Source organism: Hyaloscypha bicolor (genome assembly GCF_002865645.1).
Source record: "Hyaloscypha bicolor E unplaced genomic scaffold K444scaffold_117, whole genome shotgun sequence".
Taxonomy (NCBI): Eukaryota; Fungi; Ascomycota; class Leotiomycetes; order Helotiales; family Hyaloscyphaceae; genus Hyaloscypha; species Hyaloscypha bicolor.
This window is the reverse complement of record NW_020194619.1, coordinates 994291-1012163: the sequence shown is the minus strand read 5'-3', so window position 1 is coordinate 1012163 and position 17873 is coordinate 994291. Positions and strand designations below refer to the sequence as shown.

Sequence of the window (17873 nt, the reverse complement as noted above, 5' to 3'; positions counted from 1 at the left end):
TATAAAAGACTGCGTAATGTGACCTGTGGAAGGGGATCTCAATCTTGGTATTGCTATGCTACGGAATTATTATGGGACTACCGCAGGAGGGAAAGGTCTTGAAGTTCACCACTTCTACCGCCAAGTTACTCGTCCGAATCGAATCGAAGGCCTAGGGGGAATGAATCTAGAAACACAGTTGTAAAATCAGGCATGAAGAGAAGAAAATACCAGCAGCCCTTAGCACAATCAACTTTTTTTCCGTCGCGCGTACGCCTCGAATAATAGACGAGCTGTTTACTCAGCGATGTCCCTACTCAGCTGTGTCTAATTCATCGTGCGCAGGAGGAGGAGAATCCATGGCAACTGCCATTTGGTTATCAGCGAGTTTAGTTCTTCGTGCGACTCGGAAGTATAAATTCACCTTTCCTATCTTCGCCGTTGGTGCCGTTCTCTCGAACTTCCTCACGATCACGGTCTCGCTCGTCCTTGATATCACGGTCCCTGGAATAAGAATGTTAGTGACTGGGACTAGAGACTCGCAGCATAACTCTCACCTGTCATCAGGACTGCGGGAGCGGTCGCCTCGGTCTCGACGATCGTAGTCTCGGTCACGGTCCCGGCGGTCATCCTTGCGAGGAGAGAAGTTACCTCGGCCACGTCGAGGAGATGGAGAGCGGCGACTGCGAGGAGAACGACGTCCAGTTGGACGGTCGCGCTCACGGCCGGTATCAAAGCGCCAAGATGCAGAGGGAGGAGTTCTGGCCCACTATCGATGGTTAGCATTAGAAGACGATGAGGCATATCTGGGTCATACCTCAATCTTCAAGACGTCGTCACGGTCGAGACGCTTGTTATGCATTTCGTGATACGCATCATCCGCATCACGGCGACTCTCATACTCAACGAAGGCGAACCTACTTTAAGTGTCAACGACATTAGAGTTGACTTCAAGACGTTACGGGATAAACTCACAGACGACTGGCAGCAGTTCGAGGTGCTGGGATGTCACAACGAACGAGGCGACCATATCTGCAGGAGTTCGTGTTAGATTGTTCTGTTGCAATGGGAGGGTAAGGATATAGGAAGATATCAAAAGATTGGAGGAAGTTAAGAAGCTAGAAAGCTCGATCCGCCGCATTTCGGACTTTTCGCACGAAGGCAAAAGTGAAGGCAATATTCGTGTCATTGTGCGACCGCTCGATCGAACGAGGAATGGGGAGGAGGTATAACGCGCAGGGAGGCAGGAGACGAGTAAAGGTGACAGCGAAGTCTCGACGAGGAGGACGAGGAGGGACGAGGATAGAGGGTGGATGGATCATCGCACTCGAGGACGATCATCGAAATATCGACGTTTGGCTGACATACCGTTCGAATTCGTATGCTAGGTCGCGAGCGCGTGTGCCGGGTCCAAAGCCCTATAGCAGAGACAGTTAGTTGCGTTCTTTCGTGCTTCATGCGGTCGACTGCGAGCTCACAGTAACGTAGAGAGTGGTCCCGCCGCGCGACATCTTGATGATGGCTGCCGCACTGGACTTTCAATGAGAAAGGGGTCGAGTAGTCAAGTCAAAGAAGAGCTGAGGTCTCAGGGGCAGATTGAGAACTCGGTTGTTGTACAAGTTGATAAAGTTGCGGTGGAAAGTTGTGGTTGCTCTGAAGCTGCTATGATGTAGAAAAGTCCGGAGAGATCGACGCTAAGTCCCAACCTGTACTAGTCGGATCATGTCACATGACCAGATAAGTTGAACTGTCCTGTCCGCACCTGAAAGTCGCTGTTTGTTCCAACAATCTGCAGGTCCAGGTTGCAATACATCTACTAGGGTTTGATTTGTTCCAACATGTCAGCCAGCTTGACACAGGCCAATGACTGCGTGCGAAACTGTATTTACTCCTGTCTGATACATGTCTTTGAGAAATCTATGATGCCCCTTTTTGGTTCACCCAGAAGGTACAGTGCAAGGAAAGGTCTACCCTCTTTCTACAAGCCTGCATGCGCCCGCTCCCAATGCCTATCCAAATATACCAACCAATCATTTCATGCCATCATTTACAAAGCGTTCTGCTTGGATTGACCTCTCAGTAAAACCAGAGCGGGAAACGTTGGGATCGTCTACGAAACGTCAAGTTCCGACCGAGGAGATAGGACTATTACAGGTCTTGCGGCTCTGCTCTAAGGGTGAGCAAGAAGTCTCTGGTGACCTCAAAGCTAAGCCAACTACTCGCCATGCTTGGGGCGACCTTTAGTAGGTTGGGGACAATGCCTTTGTACATGCCCTTGACGCCTTCTTGAGCAATGATAACTCTGACTGCATCAAAAATCGATTTGTACTGATATCCCATTCCAGACATTGTATTGATTTGGAATCGACGCCGAAGAACATCACTAGGTTGTGTTAGTATAGATGCTTGGTGGCTGGACATAAACTAGATTAGGCATACAAGGGGTATGTGCATGTCTGAGCGACCGCTCCTGAGATAGCACCTGCAGCAAGCTTCCGGACCGCACTTGGGTTTTTGTCTCCTTCCGGGGTGAGGTACTTGCGTACAAGCTCATAAGTCATGAAGTTCAGGCCCACCTAGTTTTGACTGTTAGTCATGTTCTCGACAATGGAGCAAGCGTAACTGACATAAGGTGCAACACCAGCCACCGTAGGGATTATGCCCCGATACAAGGCAAGTATTCCGCCTTCAGTCTTGTACATGGTAATCAAAGTTCCCCACATGCCCGGAAGTTTTGTTCTTGGTCCCTGGCCAAGCGCGGCGAAAGATGCCGACTGGATGGAAAGCCGTGTTCGGACAATGTCCAGGGGATAGGTGAAGAACACAGATGTGATGCCGGCCGCTCCACCACAGATCAAGCGCCGAAGAGAAGTGAGGTCTGCACCGGGAGTCGGCTCAAAGAACTGCAGCAATGTTAGTGTTGATACTTGTAAAAATTCTTTGTAGATACCGGCCGAGGAAATGCCCAGAATAACTGCTACATCGCGTTGAACTGTCTTCAAAACGGTCGGCTATCATGCTCACCTTCTTATAGAAATTATAGCTTCCAAACTGCACTGCGGAATACGGCACAATTCGGATGCAATTGGTGCCATTGCCTCGCATGAACCCTCGCCATCCCTCGTCCTTCCACATCTTCGCCAGGCCCTTTCCCACGGAGAGCTTGTATTCTTCCCGGCCAACGCTTTGTATTTGGAAGAGAATCTTTAGTCTTTCGAGAGGCGACACCACAGTCCGCGACACAGCTCCTGCCACTCCTCCAGCACAAAAAGCCGCGAACACCGGCTGCGCGATCATCTCACGCAGCTGTAATACTTTCGGTCCATATTTTGGCTTGAGAGTTTCACTCTCAGGCTGCGATGGGTATTGAATTAGCATTGGCAGAGGAATGAGATGGGGTGAACTCACAGCAGACATTCCGAGTCAAGGTACGAGCTATGCAACCCAGGGCTGGAAGCTCAACGCGTATGATCCCAGCGCATGCGAGCTGGACCGGCTCTTCCAGCGATGACAGAAGAATTGCGCCGATTCAGGGATGAGGTATCATTTGCGATTTGTAGATGTGCGGCTTTCTTCCACTTGCAGATCTTGCCCAAGGCACGGTTTGGTGGGAAGTGCTGGTGCCGCTGGTGAGGCTTCGACTAGTCTGATGCCAGAGCCGACGAAACAACAGGATCGAGCAGAGGTCTTGGAGGGATCAATTTAGGGTCCATTCAAGGAACATCGAGGAGCGGTTGGAAGACGTGGGCTAGGAGCGAGTGGGGAGGTTGGAGCAGGTGAATTGTTTGATAAAGGTGCTTCGGTCATGGGGGAGGTTCCTGAGGTCAAAATTTGATGGATGTCGCGCCAAGCGAACTTGAAGTCAGACCTGAATCTGGCCACAGGCAATAATCACTGGGAATAGTGGCGAATCATCATCGGTGGCTGGCTCGCTTTCCGGTTACAAATGGGATGGGATTCTCAGGGACGTCTCTCTGCATTCACTTTGGGAAGGTATTTGGCAGTCTTGAGACCGTAGAGAAGTGATTTATCCGCTAGTTGCTGTCTCTTATACTTGACCAAGCCTCTTCTAGCAAGAATCGCGATCAAAGGATTGGTCATATCTAGAAAAGGATATTTCGCAGTATAAGTCACAACAATACTACCTATGTCGTGATACCACAATGGTTGTTGCACTGAAGGTCCCGAACTGAACGCTCAGATCGTTGTCAAAAAGACGGATATGAATGATGTACGAGGTTAGAACCACACCAAGGGTCAAGCCTAACCGTTCCTCAATATCCAAGAGACTGGGAGATAAAATGGGGCAAAAGTTACCATCCTGAAGGACTGGGATCCAGTGCGGTGGTAATGAGATGCAGGTGGTTCTCAAGGACCTCGAGTCTCTCGTATGCTTTTCCAAATCTCTCGGAAAAGTCAGCAAAAGGAGCTAGCACTAAATTGGACTAGCATCTCCCACACTGCCCAAATCCAAAATCCGCGAGATATTTACATTTTCAAGTCAACCACAACGTCGACAGCGCAACAATGGGTATGTCCTATCCTCGCCTTCGTATGCAAGTGGCGGTCTTGTATCTCTGCGTAGATGACCGAAATTCAAAAACAAACTGACGATGAGGTTCTCACTACAGGTATCGATCTCGACGCTCATCACGTTCGCAGCACGCACCGCAAGGCGCCTAAGAGTGACAATGTCTACCTTAAGCTGCTGGTGAAGCTGTACCGCTTCCTGGCCCGTAAGTACCTGAGCATTGGACAAGCCCTCTTCTAGATACACTGACCCTCGAACAATAGGTCGAACCGAGTCATCCTTCAACAAGGTCGTTCTCCGCCGACTCTTCATGTCCCGTATCAACCGACCTCCGGTCTCGATCTCCCGAATTGCTGCGAACACCTCCGAGAAGTCCAACAACAAGACCGTTGTCGTTATTGGTACAGTCACCGATGACAACCGCCTCCTGACTGTTCCCAAGCTCAGTGTTGCCGCTCTTCGATTCACTGCGACCGCTCGTGCGCGTATCCTCGCTGCAGGTGGAGAGGCGTTGACTTTGGATCAATTGGCCTTGAGAGCTCCTACCGGAAGCAACACCCTCCTCCTCAGAGGACCCAAGAACGCCAGAGAGGCTGTCAAGCACTTCGGCTTTGGACCCCACAAGCACAAGGTAAATCTCTCTATATGCTTGATGGGACCTTCGCTTATCACAATCTTAGAAACCATATGTTGAGTCCAAGGGTCGTAAGTTCGAGAAGGCTCGTGGACGTAGGCGGTCAAGAGGTTTCAAGGTCTAAATCTGATGACTCGGGAGATGTTGGTGTTGACGATTGGCTTTGGCTGGACAAGACATCTGGAGATGTGATGGGCTTTGATGATGTCCTTGCGATATGCATGGCAAGGTGTGGCGTTGTGCTTTACCTGGCATGAACAAAATGGGAAGAACAAAATGCAAACATTGAAGAATCAACAATTCTTCCGTTTGATTGATGACATAGATCGAACCTTCGGCCATGAATTTGAATACACCGTTGAACAATAAATGATATTAAATAATTGACAAGAGGCCTTGACGTCAAGCACGGAGCCTGTCTTTAGCATTTTGCTGCTATGGTTTCGCATGGTCTGCACTCGCTCAGGAAGCATACCTAACTACTGCAAAATTCCAGAAGTCGAGGTTTATGAAAGCAGTTTTCATTAAGTAACCTCATTTGAATCACTAGCACTCGAATCCTCAACATCAACTTTCCTCCACAGTGCCACAAAATACGCCTCTTTGGATTCCTGCCAAGAGTTTAGTTCATATCAATGTGTCCCCCTTCTCAAAAGTTAAGCCTACACTTCTTGAAGATTCCGGCTTTTCCCTGTGCACGGTTCTAAACATCTTCTTCAACTCCCTTTCAAAATCCTTATCCTCGGCGCCTTGGTAAAATTTGCAAATGAAGTGGCCACCGGTTCGAAGGGTATCGTGAGCGAAATGCAATGCTGCCGCACAGAGGTCCTGGATGGGAATATCAATTTCGTGCTCCTGCAATAAGTTGCCCATTCACATACCATACTTCCAGCATGGTCTCTGAAGGTAATGCCGCTCGTGTTCATCATCCTATAAGGATTACTTAGAGTTCTCTTCCAGAAACCGGTAGTCTGTTCCCAGGGTTCGGACATATCACTCAAAATAACATCCACCGTCTTTCCCAGATCTTGAGCTTTCTTGCCCCTCTTGTTAAGTGTGCTACCTCCTTCTGGCGGATCGTCCGCATGTCGTTCGAGGTCTATATAGCTACGATCCTCTTCAATTACCGCCTCTGTGACCCCAGTGTCTTCATGCATTAAAAATAATTGTTGCTTGGGCCGTCCTCGACCAGGATCTGAGAGGAATCGCTTCACCTCCTCTTGTACTCCCACAGATAGGAAGTTGCCTTGTATCGTTGACACGCCTTTGGGTGGTTGCGCAGGAATAATATCGATGCCGAGGATTCTGCCATTGGGCTTTGTCCGTTCTACCGCGACCTGAGTGGGGTGTAAGCTGTGTTGAGATGAATTGAGATGAAAACAAAACCTGTGACCAACTTCCTGGTGCATAGCCCTAAGAAGAGTCAGCTCCTCGACCAAAGAGAGGTGGCTAGACGGGACGGACAAGATCAACAACGGTCTGGCCTTTTTTAAACAGTTTGTACTTTGCATCAATCTACTACGTCAGCAGAGACCTGTACCCACAAAAGGAGACCGGATACCTCTAGCAACTTGAAAGCAGCTCTGCTCTTCAGTCCTTGGACCTTCGCTTCTCGTGCATACGAGTCTCTGCCTTGTCTGCTCTTCCATCTTGTCGAAGAGGAAGAATTCCGTGGATGTGAGCATAGAGTTTGCAATTGGCTACGAAATTGACGAGATGGTACTAGATTTCTCCATGGCCGTGGCATGCAAGCTCTGGAACAGTCTCCAAAGATTGCCCACGAAGCGGTTTGCGAATGCATGTAGCCAGTTTCACTGAAGGAAGAGCAACAATTGACTGCATTGAACGGAGACTTGGAAAACGCGAGGTGGTCCGTGCTCAAATTATTCCAGGAGTCGCATTTCAATTCATTCCCATGTAAACGACTCCACAAGTAAACTAAAAGATACAACACAAGCCAACGCCGCCATGCCATCCATTTCCCCAGACCTGAACAGATTGCATATCCTAAGATGGTCACCGAATTCCTCAGACTAGAAAACTAGCCCCAACGCCTCTACGATCTTTCTTCAATGGTGAAAAGCCTCCAAATCCACTGACAGTATCGAGTCCTCCCTTCAGACCACCTTTAGGACCAGCCAAACCGCCTTTGCCCAGTAATCTCGGGGGGCCTAGAGAAACCTTTGCCGGCCGCTTCGTGGCTTCTCCATCTTCCTCATCGAACAAAGTCCTGCCTCCACCAAGGAGTTTTCGTTTCTTTTTCTTCGGGCCACTCTCTTCGGCATCAACATTTTTCAATTGCACTTGGCCTGCTTTAAAAAGCATCGGCGCCCCGGCCCCCTTTGCTGCAGCAGGAATAAATTCTTTCATCTCATTCTCATCCCCTTCCTCCTCACCGACTTTCTCCAAAGTGCTCAACACCCGAGGTTTCTTTGCAGGTGCCTTCTTGTTCTTATTGCTGGCCTTGGCTTCCCCGAGGACTTTACTTTCTGTTACTGGTGCATTTTCTACAACCTTCTTCCTGCGTGGTTTAGGAACAGCTGCCGGTGCCGGATCTGCCCGGCTCGTGGGTGGCTGTTCTCGAACGACCTCCGCTGTTGGCTCGCCTGTGACCTTTCGTTGTTCCTTTTCTAGAGCTTCAGGCTCCATCTCCTCGCCAGGAGTTTGGGGGGCCATGCTGATAGTACGATTGAGGAATGGCGTGATAGAGAACATCGATTTCTCTCCTACCATCATTTGGTCCATCCGTCCCCTTTTCGCTACTGGCCGCTTCCCTCGCATAGCCACTCCGTCCGGAGTACCAATCTCCACATCGGTGCTCATCTCCAAGGCGCCTCTCTTCTGTGGATTTTTAACTGCAGCATCTCCCTTCGATGCCGCAGGCCCAGCCTTCACTACTACTGCTCGGGCCTGGCTCAGCTCGGTCTGGCATTCCTTGAGCTGGTCCTTGGTCGCCCGCAGCTTCATTCTCAATTGATCCAGCTTGCTTTCAAGGACAGAAATTCGCGTCTCCGCAGATTTCAGTTCCTTCTCGGCCTCCTTGCAAGCCTTTTCCCCATCTCGTCTCTCTCGGGCCAAGTCCCTCTGCAACTCTTCCAATCGATCCTGGACGTCAGTCTCGGTCTCCTTTCGATTCTTTTCTCTGGCCCTCTTCTCCTGTGCGAGCTCTCTCTGCAGTTCTTCGACCTGGCATTGGTGCTCCAACTCCACTTCTTTGCGTGCCTTTTCGCGTTCCCTCTTTTCGCGAGCGAGGTCTTTCTGTAGCTGGTCCAATTGGTTTTGAAGTTCGATTTCTGCATCACTATTGCGACTCTTTTGTGCAGCTCGTTTCGATGCTCGTTTCTCGGTTTCGAGTTCAACTTCCAAGGTACTGACTTGACGTTGCAAAGCCAATTTCTCCGCCAGGACAGTGTGCTGATATGATGCTTGGGAGCGAAGATGTTCAAGCTCCGGTTTTAGCGTTGCGAGTTCGCGTACCAGGGACAGTTTCTCAGTAAGTATCTTTGTTGTGTCTGTGGTGATCCCGTTCATAGAAGCTAGCTCAGCCTAGGAGTGTCAATGTATGTTCCACCTCTGACAGAGTGCCACCAACCTTCAGATTCTGCAATTCCCGTGTCTGTGTCCTAAGCTCAGCCTCCCGTTGGCAAACATCTTCCTGCGCTTGTCCCAACTGGCCTCGTAGTTCCTCGCTCTCTTGTTCCAGGACATCAATTCGGTCATCCTCTAGGGCAAGTTGTTCGTGAAGATCGTCATTCTCGTTCTCCAGCATGAGGATCCGCAGCCGTAGTCGTCGCGCCCCTTCATCTTTAATAATGATGTCGGTGTTGCGCAAAGTCTCTTGATACGCCATTTCTAAGCTCTGAGCCCTTGAAAGATGCTGTTGCGCTGTTAGCACAACAGAAGCGAGCCAATATTGGTAGGATCTTACGCTTTCGATGTGCTCATCATCATTGTAGCTAATTGAGGAGTCCATTGCTGTGAATTGAATTGATGTCGTTACGTAGGGCTTTGACCCGTAGAAATGGCGTTGCGTGAAAGTAAACAAACATCGGGCGAGCACGTGCGCAGCTAAGAACGGAACCCTAAGGCATCAGGCATCAGGCATAGGTGCCTGGCGTGGCCGCGGCTGCAGAGGACAACGAACAGCTTCCTCAAGTAATTGCGCCGACTTTCAACCCACATTCATTGGAGTTGTCAACCAGCATTGTGCTCCTCCTCTCTCTTTTTTACAATGCATTTCTTGAAGGGGTTGGTTCTGTCCTTATTACCTGCTGCGGCGATTGCAGCGAAAAAACCTGCTGTCGATAAATTCCAGCAGTTCCATTCGAAGGCCCTATCCTCGTCGCCTTTGAAGCTCGACGACTCCATTTACGGTCAATTGACATCCGCCCCGAGGGACTACTCTGTTGCCGTACTGCTGACAGCTCTGGAATCGAGGTTCGGATGTCAATTATGTCGTGAATTCCAGCCTGAGTGGGATTTGTTGTCCAAGAGTTGGACCAAAGGAGACAAGAAGGGAGAATCACGGCTCGTCTTTGGAACACTTGATTTCACTGACGGCAAGAACACCTTCCAATCTGTCAGTATTGGAAGGACTATCCTGCTTGAGCATAGCTAACACACCCCAGCTGGGTCTCCAAACAGCTCCAGTTCTTCTCCTTTTCCAACCAACTCATGGACCACATGCCGTCGCAGACAGTGCCCCGCTGAGATACGACTTCACGAATGGGTAAAGCCTTGCTTCAATGATTCAAGATATTTATCCTAATGCTTTTCTAGACCCCAATCTGCTGAGCAGGTTCACTCCTGGGTTGCCCGTCATCTTAACGGCCGCCCTCACCCAGAAATACATCGACCCATCAATTGGGTCCGAGTGATCGCGTTCACCACGACTATACTCGGCACGCTTACATTTCTAAGTGTTGCTGGCCCGTATCTTCTGCCCATCATTCAGAATCGCAATCTTTGGGCGGGGATTAGCTTAATTGCTATCCTTCTCTTCACAAGTGGCCATATGTTCAACCACATCCGAAAAGTCCCATACGTTGCCGGTGATGGACGGGGCGGTGTGAGTTATTTTGCTGGGGGTTTTTCAAATCAATACGGCTTGGAAACCCAAATCGTTGCAGCCATGTGTAGGTTTCTCCGGTCTCTAAATAGGAGCTCTGACTAACAAACCGTTCAGACGGGCTTCTCTCATTTGCCACCATCTCACTAGCACTGAAGGTTCCACGCATCTCGGACCCTCGAACCCAACAACTCGCAGTCATAATCTGGGGAGGCGTGATCTTTCTCATGTACAGTTTCCTGCTCAGCGTTTTCAGGATCAAGAACGGCGGTTACCCCTTCTGGCTGCCACCTTTCTCGTAGATGAGTGGGTGACCCTTCTGGGGTCTGGAGTCGAGTTCACTTTTGAAGAGGTATATAAAAGCAATCAAGCCCCTGTATCATAGTCTGGTGGTCGGCGCATCTGAATTTAAAGCCATTTTGTCTGGTAATCAGCACTTCATCTCTAAGTTCTCAATCCACATCGAGTCCTGTGATGTTCCCCGACTTTTTGTGATGGAGCCATTTCAAGGCGGGTCTTTGGAAAACCTTAATGGGCCTCACTATCGAAAGTTGATCGAGTCAAGTGAGTTGTTTCTTCACGCCTCTCGAGCTTCCAAAGATATCTCAACTGATCGAGATTTTATCATTGAAAAGAGACCGGGCAAGGAGAACATAACGTTCCTGAGCGACATAACTGATTGGTTGAGCTCCCTTTAACAATATCACAAATCACCACATCGGACTATTATAAAAAGACGGAGTGAGGTGATGTATAGTAGGAGGTGAGACTGGTCCGCGATATCGCACACGCTGGCCCCGTAATTGATGGCAATAGGAGACCTGGGCGATCACTGAGCGTCTTTGTCACCCCATCTTCGCGGTACCGCCCATCTTCAGTCTTGTCGGGATCTACTAGTTCGACAAATAGTCTATGGCCTTCCATAAACGTTTCCTCTCGAATAATTTCCAAACGCTAGACACTCCTGAAGACTGCGTAGTGCTTTGGAAGCAGTCTTCTTGCTCTGACCCTCGACAGTGATACTTCCAACTCGAACTGCGCTGTCATTGGTGTTGAAAATAACACCGTTTCCATCTTCGACATACATCACGGGATGCCATGTTTTGGCTACCTTGGATGCCACAACAAAGAGAGGAGCCACAGAATGCATCTCGTTTGGTTTTTCGGCACTCGCTCCAGGTCTATGCTCCCCACTCTCGGTCCAGGTTATTTTTGGCTTTTCGACTAAAGTGATATCTTCGAATATTAGACGCTTCGTCGTCTTTGCGTCAATCCATACATTCGTCCACAGACGCCCTAGAGCACGATAGTGTCGGTAGATTCTGTCTCCTTCCCAAGCAAGGAAATCAATTTTTCTATCTTCAGGGGTAATCTTGGTCGCGTGTGTTTTCCTGTGTCCCAGGGAATCGCATCTGTCACCTTGAATGGTGAAGAGTCCAACATTTAGGAGAGGCGGAATAAACACCCGGTCTCGCAGTCCTTGAACCAGCAAGCTCGCTGCCTTTGGCGAGATAAATTCAAGAAGTTCATGGTAGTTACAGTGTTCCCAGTTAGGTACCGAAAGAAATGGATCTGGCGTCTGGGCAAGAATGATGCCACGGTCGAATGATTTGTCATCCAGGGTTTGGAGTGTAACTCCAGTTTTTTGGGCATCTGACAGAATCGTGTGCTGCAAGGGTGCTGGGCCGCGAAACCTACTAAATGAGCCGCCTGATCATAAGTGTAGTTCTGGACTGCTCACAATGGGAGAAGTGACGGGTGGACATTCAAGCCTCCGTACTCGGCACATTTCAGAATCCTGGGAGGCACAAACAAGCCAAAGGAAACGGCGATAATGAGATTTATAGACTCTCCCTGGGGCTTCGGTAACTGACTTTGATCAGAAAGCATCCAAAATTTAAATAGATAAATACTGACGTCCCATCCTGTAAACGTGTCCCTCTCATGGACCGCAAGTGACAGCTCCTGCGCGACGGCTTTGATTGGGACTAATGACAGTCAATACGGGCAGCTCTCCGCCGCTGACATCTTCAATACCTTCTCTGATGTTCTTTAGAGATCTCCCAGAAGGCTTGCCGGGACGACAGAGCACATCAATAGACTTGATGAGCTGAGGGTTCCGTTCACGTTCAGCATCGAGTGCCCGGAGAGAGGCACTGCTGAAATCATCCGACCCGCAGAAAAGGATCCGGAGAGGCTTGGACGACTTTGTGCTGTAGGACCTGGTGGTCTCGTATAGCACGAGTAGGGAAGGGCGTGGTATCTTGACAGAGCATCGAAGCATGAGCCAGGAAACCATTGCTTCTCTAGATTAGTCCCACCGAGCGAATCTGATCGTACCCAACCTTCAAGTCATGCCATTACGGGTCTGATTGGTCGGGGAGGATAGCTTAGGCAAGCCAAGGTACTTAGATTCGAATTTTGCGCCTTCAAGAGGAGCCTGAAGCGAGTCAACATTAAATCATAGCAGACTGCGGGAAAGGGTTTTAAGAGGAAGAAAAGGGGGCTAACCCGGAGTTTTCCTCTAGCACAGGAAGGAAGAATACAACAACACAAGGGCTCCCCAGCTTGAGAAGTCCCCTGCGTCCTTGATGGAACAGGCAAGTAGGCGTGACTCGGGCAGGGCAGGGCAGGTTCGTGCACTGGACACGACCCACGTGACGGTTGGTGAGACTCGGTGTTTCTGAGGAAAGGGGAAAGGTTTCGCTTCTCAAATTGCGGGTCCCTGCAAGCGCATCTTCTGCACTTCCCATCCAGCGCAGCAGCCAGGAAAGAAAACAAAGCGTCCACTAACTCGCGCCTTCTCTCTGTTCACTATCATCGTCTTCCTTTCCGTCGTGTCCGTCACTCCCGCAGCGGCGGCACTACCAAGCATGCCTTTCCTGCCGGCCTGTCCATTGCCTTCCTAGAACCCGTCTGTCTCCGTCTCTTCTCGAAATGCCATGTCGCTTTCCTCCGACCAGCCCCAGGCCCCAAAGGTCGTCCCAGCCCAATTGGGATTCTTGGCCATCTACAACCCCTCGCTGGGCACCACCGATGAAACTCTACAAAACCAGATTGTTTACTACTCCTCGTCCGAAGCCCGCCATCGAAGTAGGCAGAAGGCGTCCCCGAAGCCCAGTGACGAGGCTCTGCGGGAGGAGAATAACGAACAGCTGAGGCAGATTGGGCTCGCCCAGGCCATGGTTGAGTTTGGCAGAAGTTTCTCGGAAGGCAGAGCAGTAGACACAGTGGAGACCGAGAAGTCGCGCATTGTTTTACATGAGCTTGAAGCTGGATGGTGGATTCTGGCTGTTTGTGAGAGCATCTTTCAGAAATACTCCCGACTAATTGTTTCTAGTCAATCAACCTGACAGTGCTCCCAACCACATCAAGGACTCCTGCTGGAAAAGGCCGAGTTACTGAGCACCAAGAAGCAACCGAATACTCATCTCGCGAAGTCAAACCTGCGATATTGCTCCTAGGGGATCTTTTACGAGCACATTCTACTTTCCTATTGCATCATGCCTCCTCCATGAGCGCCCTTTTCGTGCGCACGCGCAGATCAAAGTTTGTCGGTATTCTTGGCCGTTACTGGGATACATTTCTCTCAATATGGAACGTTCTCATGCATGGCAATCCGGCAAACAGCCTCTATGGGGGAATAAAAGTTGCAGCTTGTGGAGAGCTTGGTATGGGAGTGGGTGAAGAGGAAAGGGGTAGCGGTGAGCGTGAAGTTCTAGAAGGATTTGTTGGCCGAATAGAAGGACTTGTTGATGTGATCGTGTCCCGATTTGGGGACCTCGAATCCGTTAATGATCCTGGCACTGATAGCAGCAAGAAAGAACTACCCCGTCCCAAGCCTACCTCACCGTGGCTTGGTTCCGGTACTGAACCCGGCGCAGAGGACGGTGTCGTATTTCTTGGTACTGGAGCCGTATCACGGAAATCCCTCCGGGACATTTCGCATTGGGTCGAGGACCTCTATAGATGGGGCCCGTATGCGTATGGGGTTCTGGATAACCCGACCTCAACTCGCAAGCCCAAGAAGTCAAAGCAAAAACAACCTGGCAACAAGAGAGAATTATCCCCCAATACGAGGAAGAAATCTAAACAAGTGTATGGGCTGGCAATGCGTGACAAAGCGCCTCAAAATGAGAGCCTATCTTTCGAGGGTCCATTGACCACGATGCCTCCCATGCCAATGAGAGACGGCGATTCCCCCAACAGCCCCAAATCCAACATAAGACGGCCTTCGTTCCACCGTGGACCATCCAGCTTCACAAGCACTGGCAGTGAGTCGAGCAAGACCAACAAATTTGTCTCCTATTTAAAATTCGGATATGGAACACACTGGGCTCTTGGTGGGACATCCTCGAAGAATGAAGGAATTGCTGCTCCTACTGCAGCCCCTATCCCCAAAGCAACCGCTCGACCCCCGGGCAATTCCCTGCCTGAGGCTGTTTTTGATGGGTCATTTGAGACGTCTTTGATTCCACGCAATGACTCCTCTGGCCATTATATGATTGGCCTCATGGGTGATATTGAGAACGAAGATGGCGAGACTTCAGAGGCGGAGCCCCAAATCCCGAATGATCACGCAAATTCGGAGGAATACAACGCAAGATTAGTCTTGCGAACTCTGACTGTCGAACTAGAGCGAGAAGAAGATGCTCGCGCAGAGACAGAAATAAGTATCGACCTTGGTCAAAACGAGCAACGGCCACCGTCCTCTAAACTTGCCGGATCAGAGCATACTGGGACGTCCAATGCATCGTTCGAGAGCCAAGATCGAAACAAAACCAAAAATCTCAGAGTCGTTGTCTACGTGAATAGGCCATTCATTTTTGTTTTCTTGTTTGAACTGAGAACAGATGCCTTGGCTCTTTCCAGTTTCTACCGCTCTCTCCACTATCAAATTGGCCCGCTGCACAAACCACTACTTAATTCGACAACATACAGGGCGTCCAAACCAGACGTTACCCCCGCTGATGGCTCTACCACTCCAATATATGACCTTGTTTGGGATCCGAAACTGTTGACCATCAACTCGACGATCCCTAATATCCCAGAGCCGCTTCAGCTGCAATTGCAATCAGTTGAGGTGTTACCATGGTCTCGTATCGAAGCTTTGAACACCCATATGCAGATTATCAATACGTATATCGCTAGCAGCACAGACAGAGGCAAACTTGAGCGTACTTGCAAGACGAGCCGAGGATGGTGGGTTGTCTGGACAAGAGTTCCGGATCCTGAGCCATCTACAGCATCCCTTACTTCTGGTCAGGTCAAGATTCCTGGTCTCATTGCCAAAAATAGTGCCGAAACTCAAACATCATCTCTAGGCCCTGGACCTGGGACTGGGGCATCTCGGGGAACCAGTACATTCATGAGTGCCACTTCAGCTGCTCATCCTTTCCTCGAGGCCGTGTCCAATGGCTATGGATTTGTTCCAAAGGACAAGGAAATTTTCTTGATACGGCGAGCAAGTGATTATGTGGCAAGCAAAGCGGCGGTCAGGTTTGCAAGCGGTTCTTCTGCGGGAGTGTCGGATGCGAGTTGGACTTCAAGTGGTCCAGGAAAGCTGGCCCAGGGGATTGGTGTCGATACAAAGAGATATATTGAGGCCTTGCTGAACCTGAATCGATAGACCAACAAAGTTTATTTGTTCATCCAGTTCAGATTCCTGTTCGGGTACCACTTATAAAGATAGGAACTTGCCCCAATGAAATTTGCAATAAATCAAGCGACTTTATGAGTGGATGCTTTTCAGGTGACATATTCAGCGAGCCTCAACCGAGGTCCCACCATTCTCTGGAGCCGGGGCCAACTATGAGTAGGACAAGTGTTAGCTTAATGCTTACCCCTGTTTGCCGGAAGTTTCAAGATTCCACCTCGCGGTACAGCAGGGTTAACGATGAGTAGTAAATAATACATAAATCAGCATGATGTATGTGTGTCAAGGCTGCCAACTGGACGAGTTTGTGGCCAATGTCATTTCTTGTGAACTGCATATACCGTGTTTGTGATCGTACTGACGATTAGTTTGGGAAAGGAATTAGCTCGGAACAAGCAAGTATGCGCATCCTCGAAAACCTTTTATTCCTCTTGATGATCTGCCTCTGCAATACATCCAGATTCCATTATTTCATCTCCCCTTTCTCCTGATCAAGTAACACCAACCAGCGTTTAGCCCATAGCGAGTTCATGTATATTTAAGGATGGTTTCTACTGAGGATCTCAGAGCTGAGAAGCTCTTCTCTGTCAAGGTTTCGTCTGCGTTGTGACTGGAGGTGGTGCGGGCATTGGTTTATTGTGAGTTCATCAATCAAATGCTAGTGGTGCCAGACTCATAATTCAGGGCGACGCAGTCTTTGGCAGCGAATGGAGCCCGAGTGCATATCACTAGCCGACGTATGGAAGTTCTTAAAAAGGCTACAAAGGCACATTCTCCCGCCCAGAGAGGAGAAATCATCCCGTAAGTTTCTCTTCTCAGCCACAGGCTTGAGTCGATTATTGAATGAGCTCAGAGTACAGTAGGGCCTTGTGACGTAACGAAGGAAGAAGAGCTCGAGGATCTGGTAGTCCAGATTAGCAAGAAGGAAAAGTAAGATTACATCAATCTTCTTATAACGAATGCTGGGATTTCTGGTCCAAAGGCGGAACCTGAGAGTGAAAAAACCTCGGAGTTGAAGGAGAGACTATTTAACGGAGAAACAGTCTCCGAATGGTCCGACACGTTCAACACTAATGTGTGAGCTATATACGTAGGTTCATTAACCCTACCGTTGAACTGTAAAGTGCTGACCTGCAGGTTTACAACTGTTGCCTTCCTTCCCTTGTTGCAAGCTGGAGAAGAGAGTCACGGCGATCTCTCGGCCTCCGTGATTGTCATTTCCTCCATGTCTGGAATTATGCGCTATAGGTAGTGGGAAAACCCCCTTTTACCCTTCTTAATATTCACGATCATTTTCCGAATACATCTATTCAAGCAGTTGCTTACTCTCCTTGCATACATGCCCAGGGACATTTCAGCTATAACGCAGCGAAAGGATCGACAGTCCATCTTTCTAAATTGATGTCTTATGAGTTCAAGAAAGCAGGAATACGAGTGAACAGCATTGCGTATGTGTCTTTCTCTGAGCGCGAAGCTCTTCCTTCAGAACCTCTTGGAAGTTATTCCATGCCTAAGACCCAGCGGAGAGAAAAGCACTATTCCGATTATAAATTGCTCCTCTTTGTGTCCTGCTAACTCCGGAATCATAGGCCTGGCTACTTCCCCCCCGGGATGACGACGAAAGAGAGTGATGAGAATCAGAAAGAGTTCACTGCCGCAGGAGAAGATCAAGGGAAAAGGTCATGTTCCTGCACAACGGTCCGGGTCTGATAAAGAGATGACACAGGGCGTGATATTTTTGGCAAAGAACAATTACGTTAATGGGGGAACCATTGCGATCGAGGGAGGAGTGCTTCTTGAACAAGAAGTCCCGGGCAGGTGAATGAACGTGGAGCCTCGAAGGATTGTATTACATCTGTTAAGACTATGCCTCTAACTTATCGACCTTTCCCTAGAAAGGCAAAAAAGCAAGATATCAAGCGCAAAGGGAGTTGTGCTAGAGAAAACCCTCATATATCCAGTAACCAGCAATGCGAAAATCTGATTGCCTTGTTCTCATCTACTT

General features: G+C 49.4%; 9 protein-coding genes across 9 annotated transcripts; 4 read left to right on the top strand and 5 right to left on the bottom strand.

Annotated features, from left to right (window-relative positions):
- Window positions 1-6: 6 nt before the first annotated feature.
- On the bottom strand, window positions 7-1497 carry K444DRAFT_654141 (uncharacterized protein). The gene is made up of 7 exons (XM_024885925.1): window positions 1458-1497; window positions 1348-1397; window positions 955-1011; window positions 797-896; window positions 537-748; window positions 404-483; window positions 7-345 (listed from the first exon to the last, which is right to left on the bottom strand). Exons 1-7 carry the CDS (start codon window positions 1488-1490, stop codon window positions 293-295), a joined length of 585 nt encoding a protein of 194 aa, XP_024733915.1. The 5' UTR covers window positions 1491-1497; the 3' UTR covers window positions 7-292.
- A 592-nt stretch (window positions 1498-2089) lies between these two features.
- K444DRAFT_43383 (mitochondrial carrier) lies at window positions 2090-3758 on the bottom strand. Its single transcript, XM_024872794.1, has 5 exons — window positions 3388-3758; window positions 3004-3333; window positions 2607-2882; window positions 2419-2555; window positions 2090-2362 (listed from the first exon to the last, which is right to left on the bottom strand). The coding sequence occupies exons 1-5, from the start codon at window positions 3394-3396 to the stop codon at window positions 2128-2130; spliced, it is 987 nt and encodes a 328-aa protein (XP_024733914.1). The 5' UTR covers window positions 3397-3758; the 3' UTR covers window positions 2090-2127.
- A 684-nt stretch (window positions 3759-4442) lies between these two features.
- K444DRAFT_43273 (putative 60S ribosomal protein L18-B) lies at window positions 4443-5353 on the top strand. The gene is made up of 4 exons (XM_024872785.1): window positions 4443-4510; window positions 4611-4715; window positions 4774-5141; window positions 5191-5353. Exons 1-4 carry the CDS (start codon window positions 4507-4509, stop codon window positions 5266-5268), a joined length of 555 nt encoding a protein of 184 aa, XP_024733913.1. The 5' UTR covers window positions 4443-4506; the 3' UTR covers window positions 5269-5353.
- A 181-nt stretch (window positions 5354-5534) lies between these two features.
- Window positions 5535-6944, bottom strand: K444DRAFT_615454 (23S ribosomal RNA methyltransferase). The gene is made up of 6 exons (XM_024880730.1): window positions 6706-6944; window positions 6609-6659; window positions 6531-6557; window positions 6026-6481; window positions 5811-5972; window positions 5535-5755 (listed from the first exon to the last, which is right to left on the bottom strand). The coding sequence occupies exons 1-6, from the start codon at window positions 6889-6891 to the stop codon at window positions 5669-5671; spliced, it is 969 nt and encodes a 322-aa protein (XP_024733912.1). The 5' UTR covers window positions 6892-6944; the 3' UTR covers window positions 5535-5668.
- A 58-nt stretch (window positions 6945-7002) lies between these two features.
- On the bottom strand, window positions 7003-9157 carry K444DRAFT_654137 (uncharacterized protein). Its single transcript, XM_024885924.1, has 3 exons — window positions 9073-9157; window positions 8737-9021; window positions 7003-8690 (listed from the first exon to the last, which is right to left on the bottom strand). Exons 1-3 carry the CDS (start codon window positions 9115-9117, stop codon window positions 7173-7175), a joined length of 1848 nt encoding a protein of 615 aa, XP_024733911.1. The 5' UTR covers window positions 9118-9157; the 3' UTR covers window positions 7003-7172.
- Window positions 9158-9313: 156 nt separating this feature from the next.
- On the top strand, window positions 9314-10676 carry K444DRAFT_615451 (oligosaccharyl transferas-like protein subunit). The gene is made up of 4 exons (XM_024880729.1): window positions 9314-9723; window positions 9773-9873; window positions 9924-10279; window positions 10330-10676. The coding sequence occupies exons 1-4, from the start codon at window positions 9376-9378 to the stop codon at window positions 10512-10514; spliced, it is 990 nt and encodes a 329-aa protein (XP_024733910.1). The 5' UTR covers window positions 9314-9375; the 3' UTR covers window positions 10515-10676.
- A 340-nt stretch (window positions 10677-11016) lies between these two features.
- K444DRAFT_43229 (Formyltransferase) lies at window positions 11017-12878 on the bottom strand. Its single transcript, XM_024872778.1, has 5 exons — window positions 12724-12878; window positions 12250-12652; window positions 12130-12200; window positions 11954-12081; window positions 11017-11906 (listed from the first exon to the last, which is right to left on the bottom strand). The coding sequence occupies exons 2-5, from the start codon at window positions 12509-12511 to the stop codon at window positions 11123-11125; spliced, it is 1245 nt and encodes a 414-aa protein (XP_024733909.1). The 5' UTR covers window positions 12512-12652; window positions 12724-12878; the 3' UTR covers window positions 11017-11122.
- A 75-nt stretch (window positions 12879-12953) lies between these two features.
- K444DRAFT_654134 (uncharacterized protein) lies at window positions 12954-15977 on the top strand. Its single transcript, XM_024885923.1, has 2 exons — window positions 12954-13505; window positions 13553-15977. The coding sequence occupies exons 1-2, from the start codon at window positions 13155-13157 to the stop codon at window positions 15839-15841; spliced, it is 2640 nt and encodes an 879-aa protein (XP_024733908.1). The 5' UTR covers window positions 12954-13154; the 3' UTR covers window positions 15842-15977.
- Window positions 15978-16023: 46 nt separating this feature from the next.
- K444DRAFT_644707 (NAD(P)-binding protein) lies at window positions 16024-17690 on the top strand (the record flags this gene model as incomplete). Its single annotated transcript, XM_024884998.1, has 8 exons — window positions 16024-16036; window positions 16461-16506; window positions 16553-16669; window positions 16724-16798; window positions 16865-16945; window positions 17006-17116; window positions 17227-17316; window positions 17510-17690. 8 exons carry the CDS (start codon window positions 16024-16026, stop codon window positions 17688-17690), a joined length of 714 nt encoding a protein of 237 aa, XP_024733907.1.
- Window positions 17691-17873: the final 183 nt, after the last annotated feature.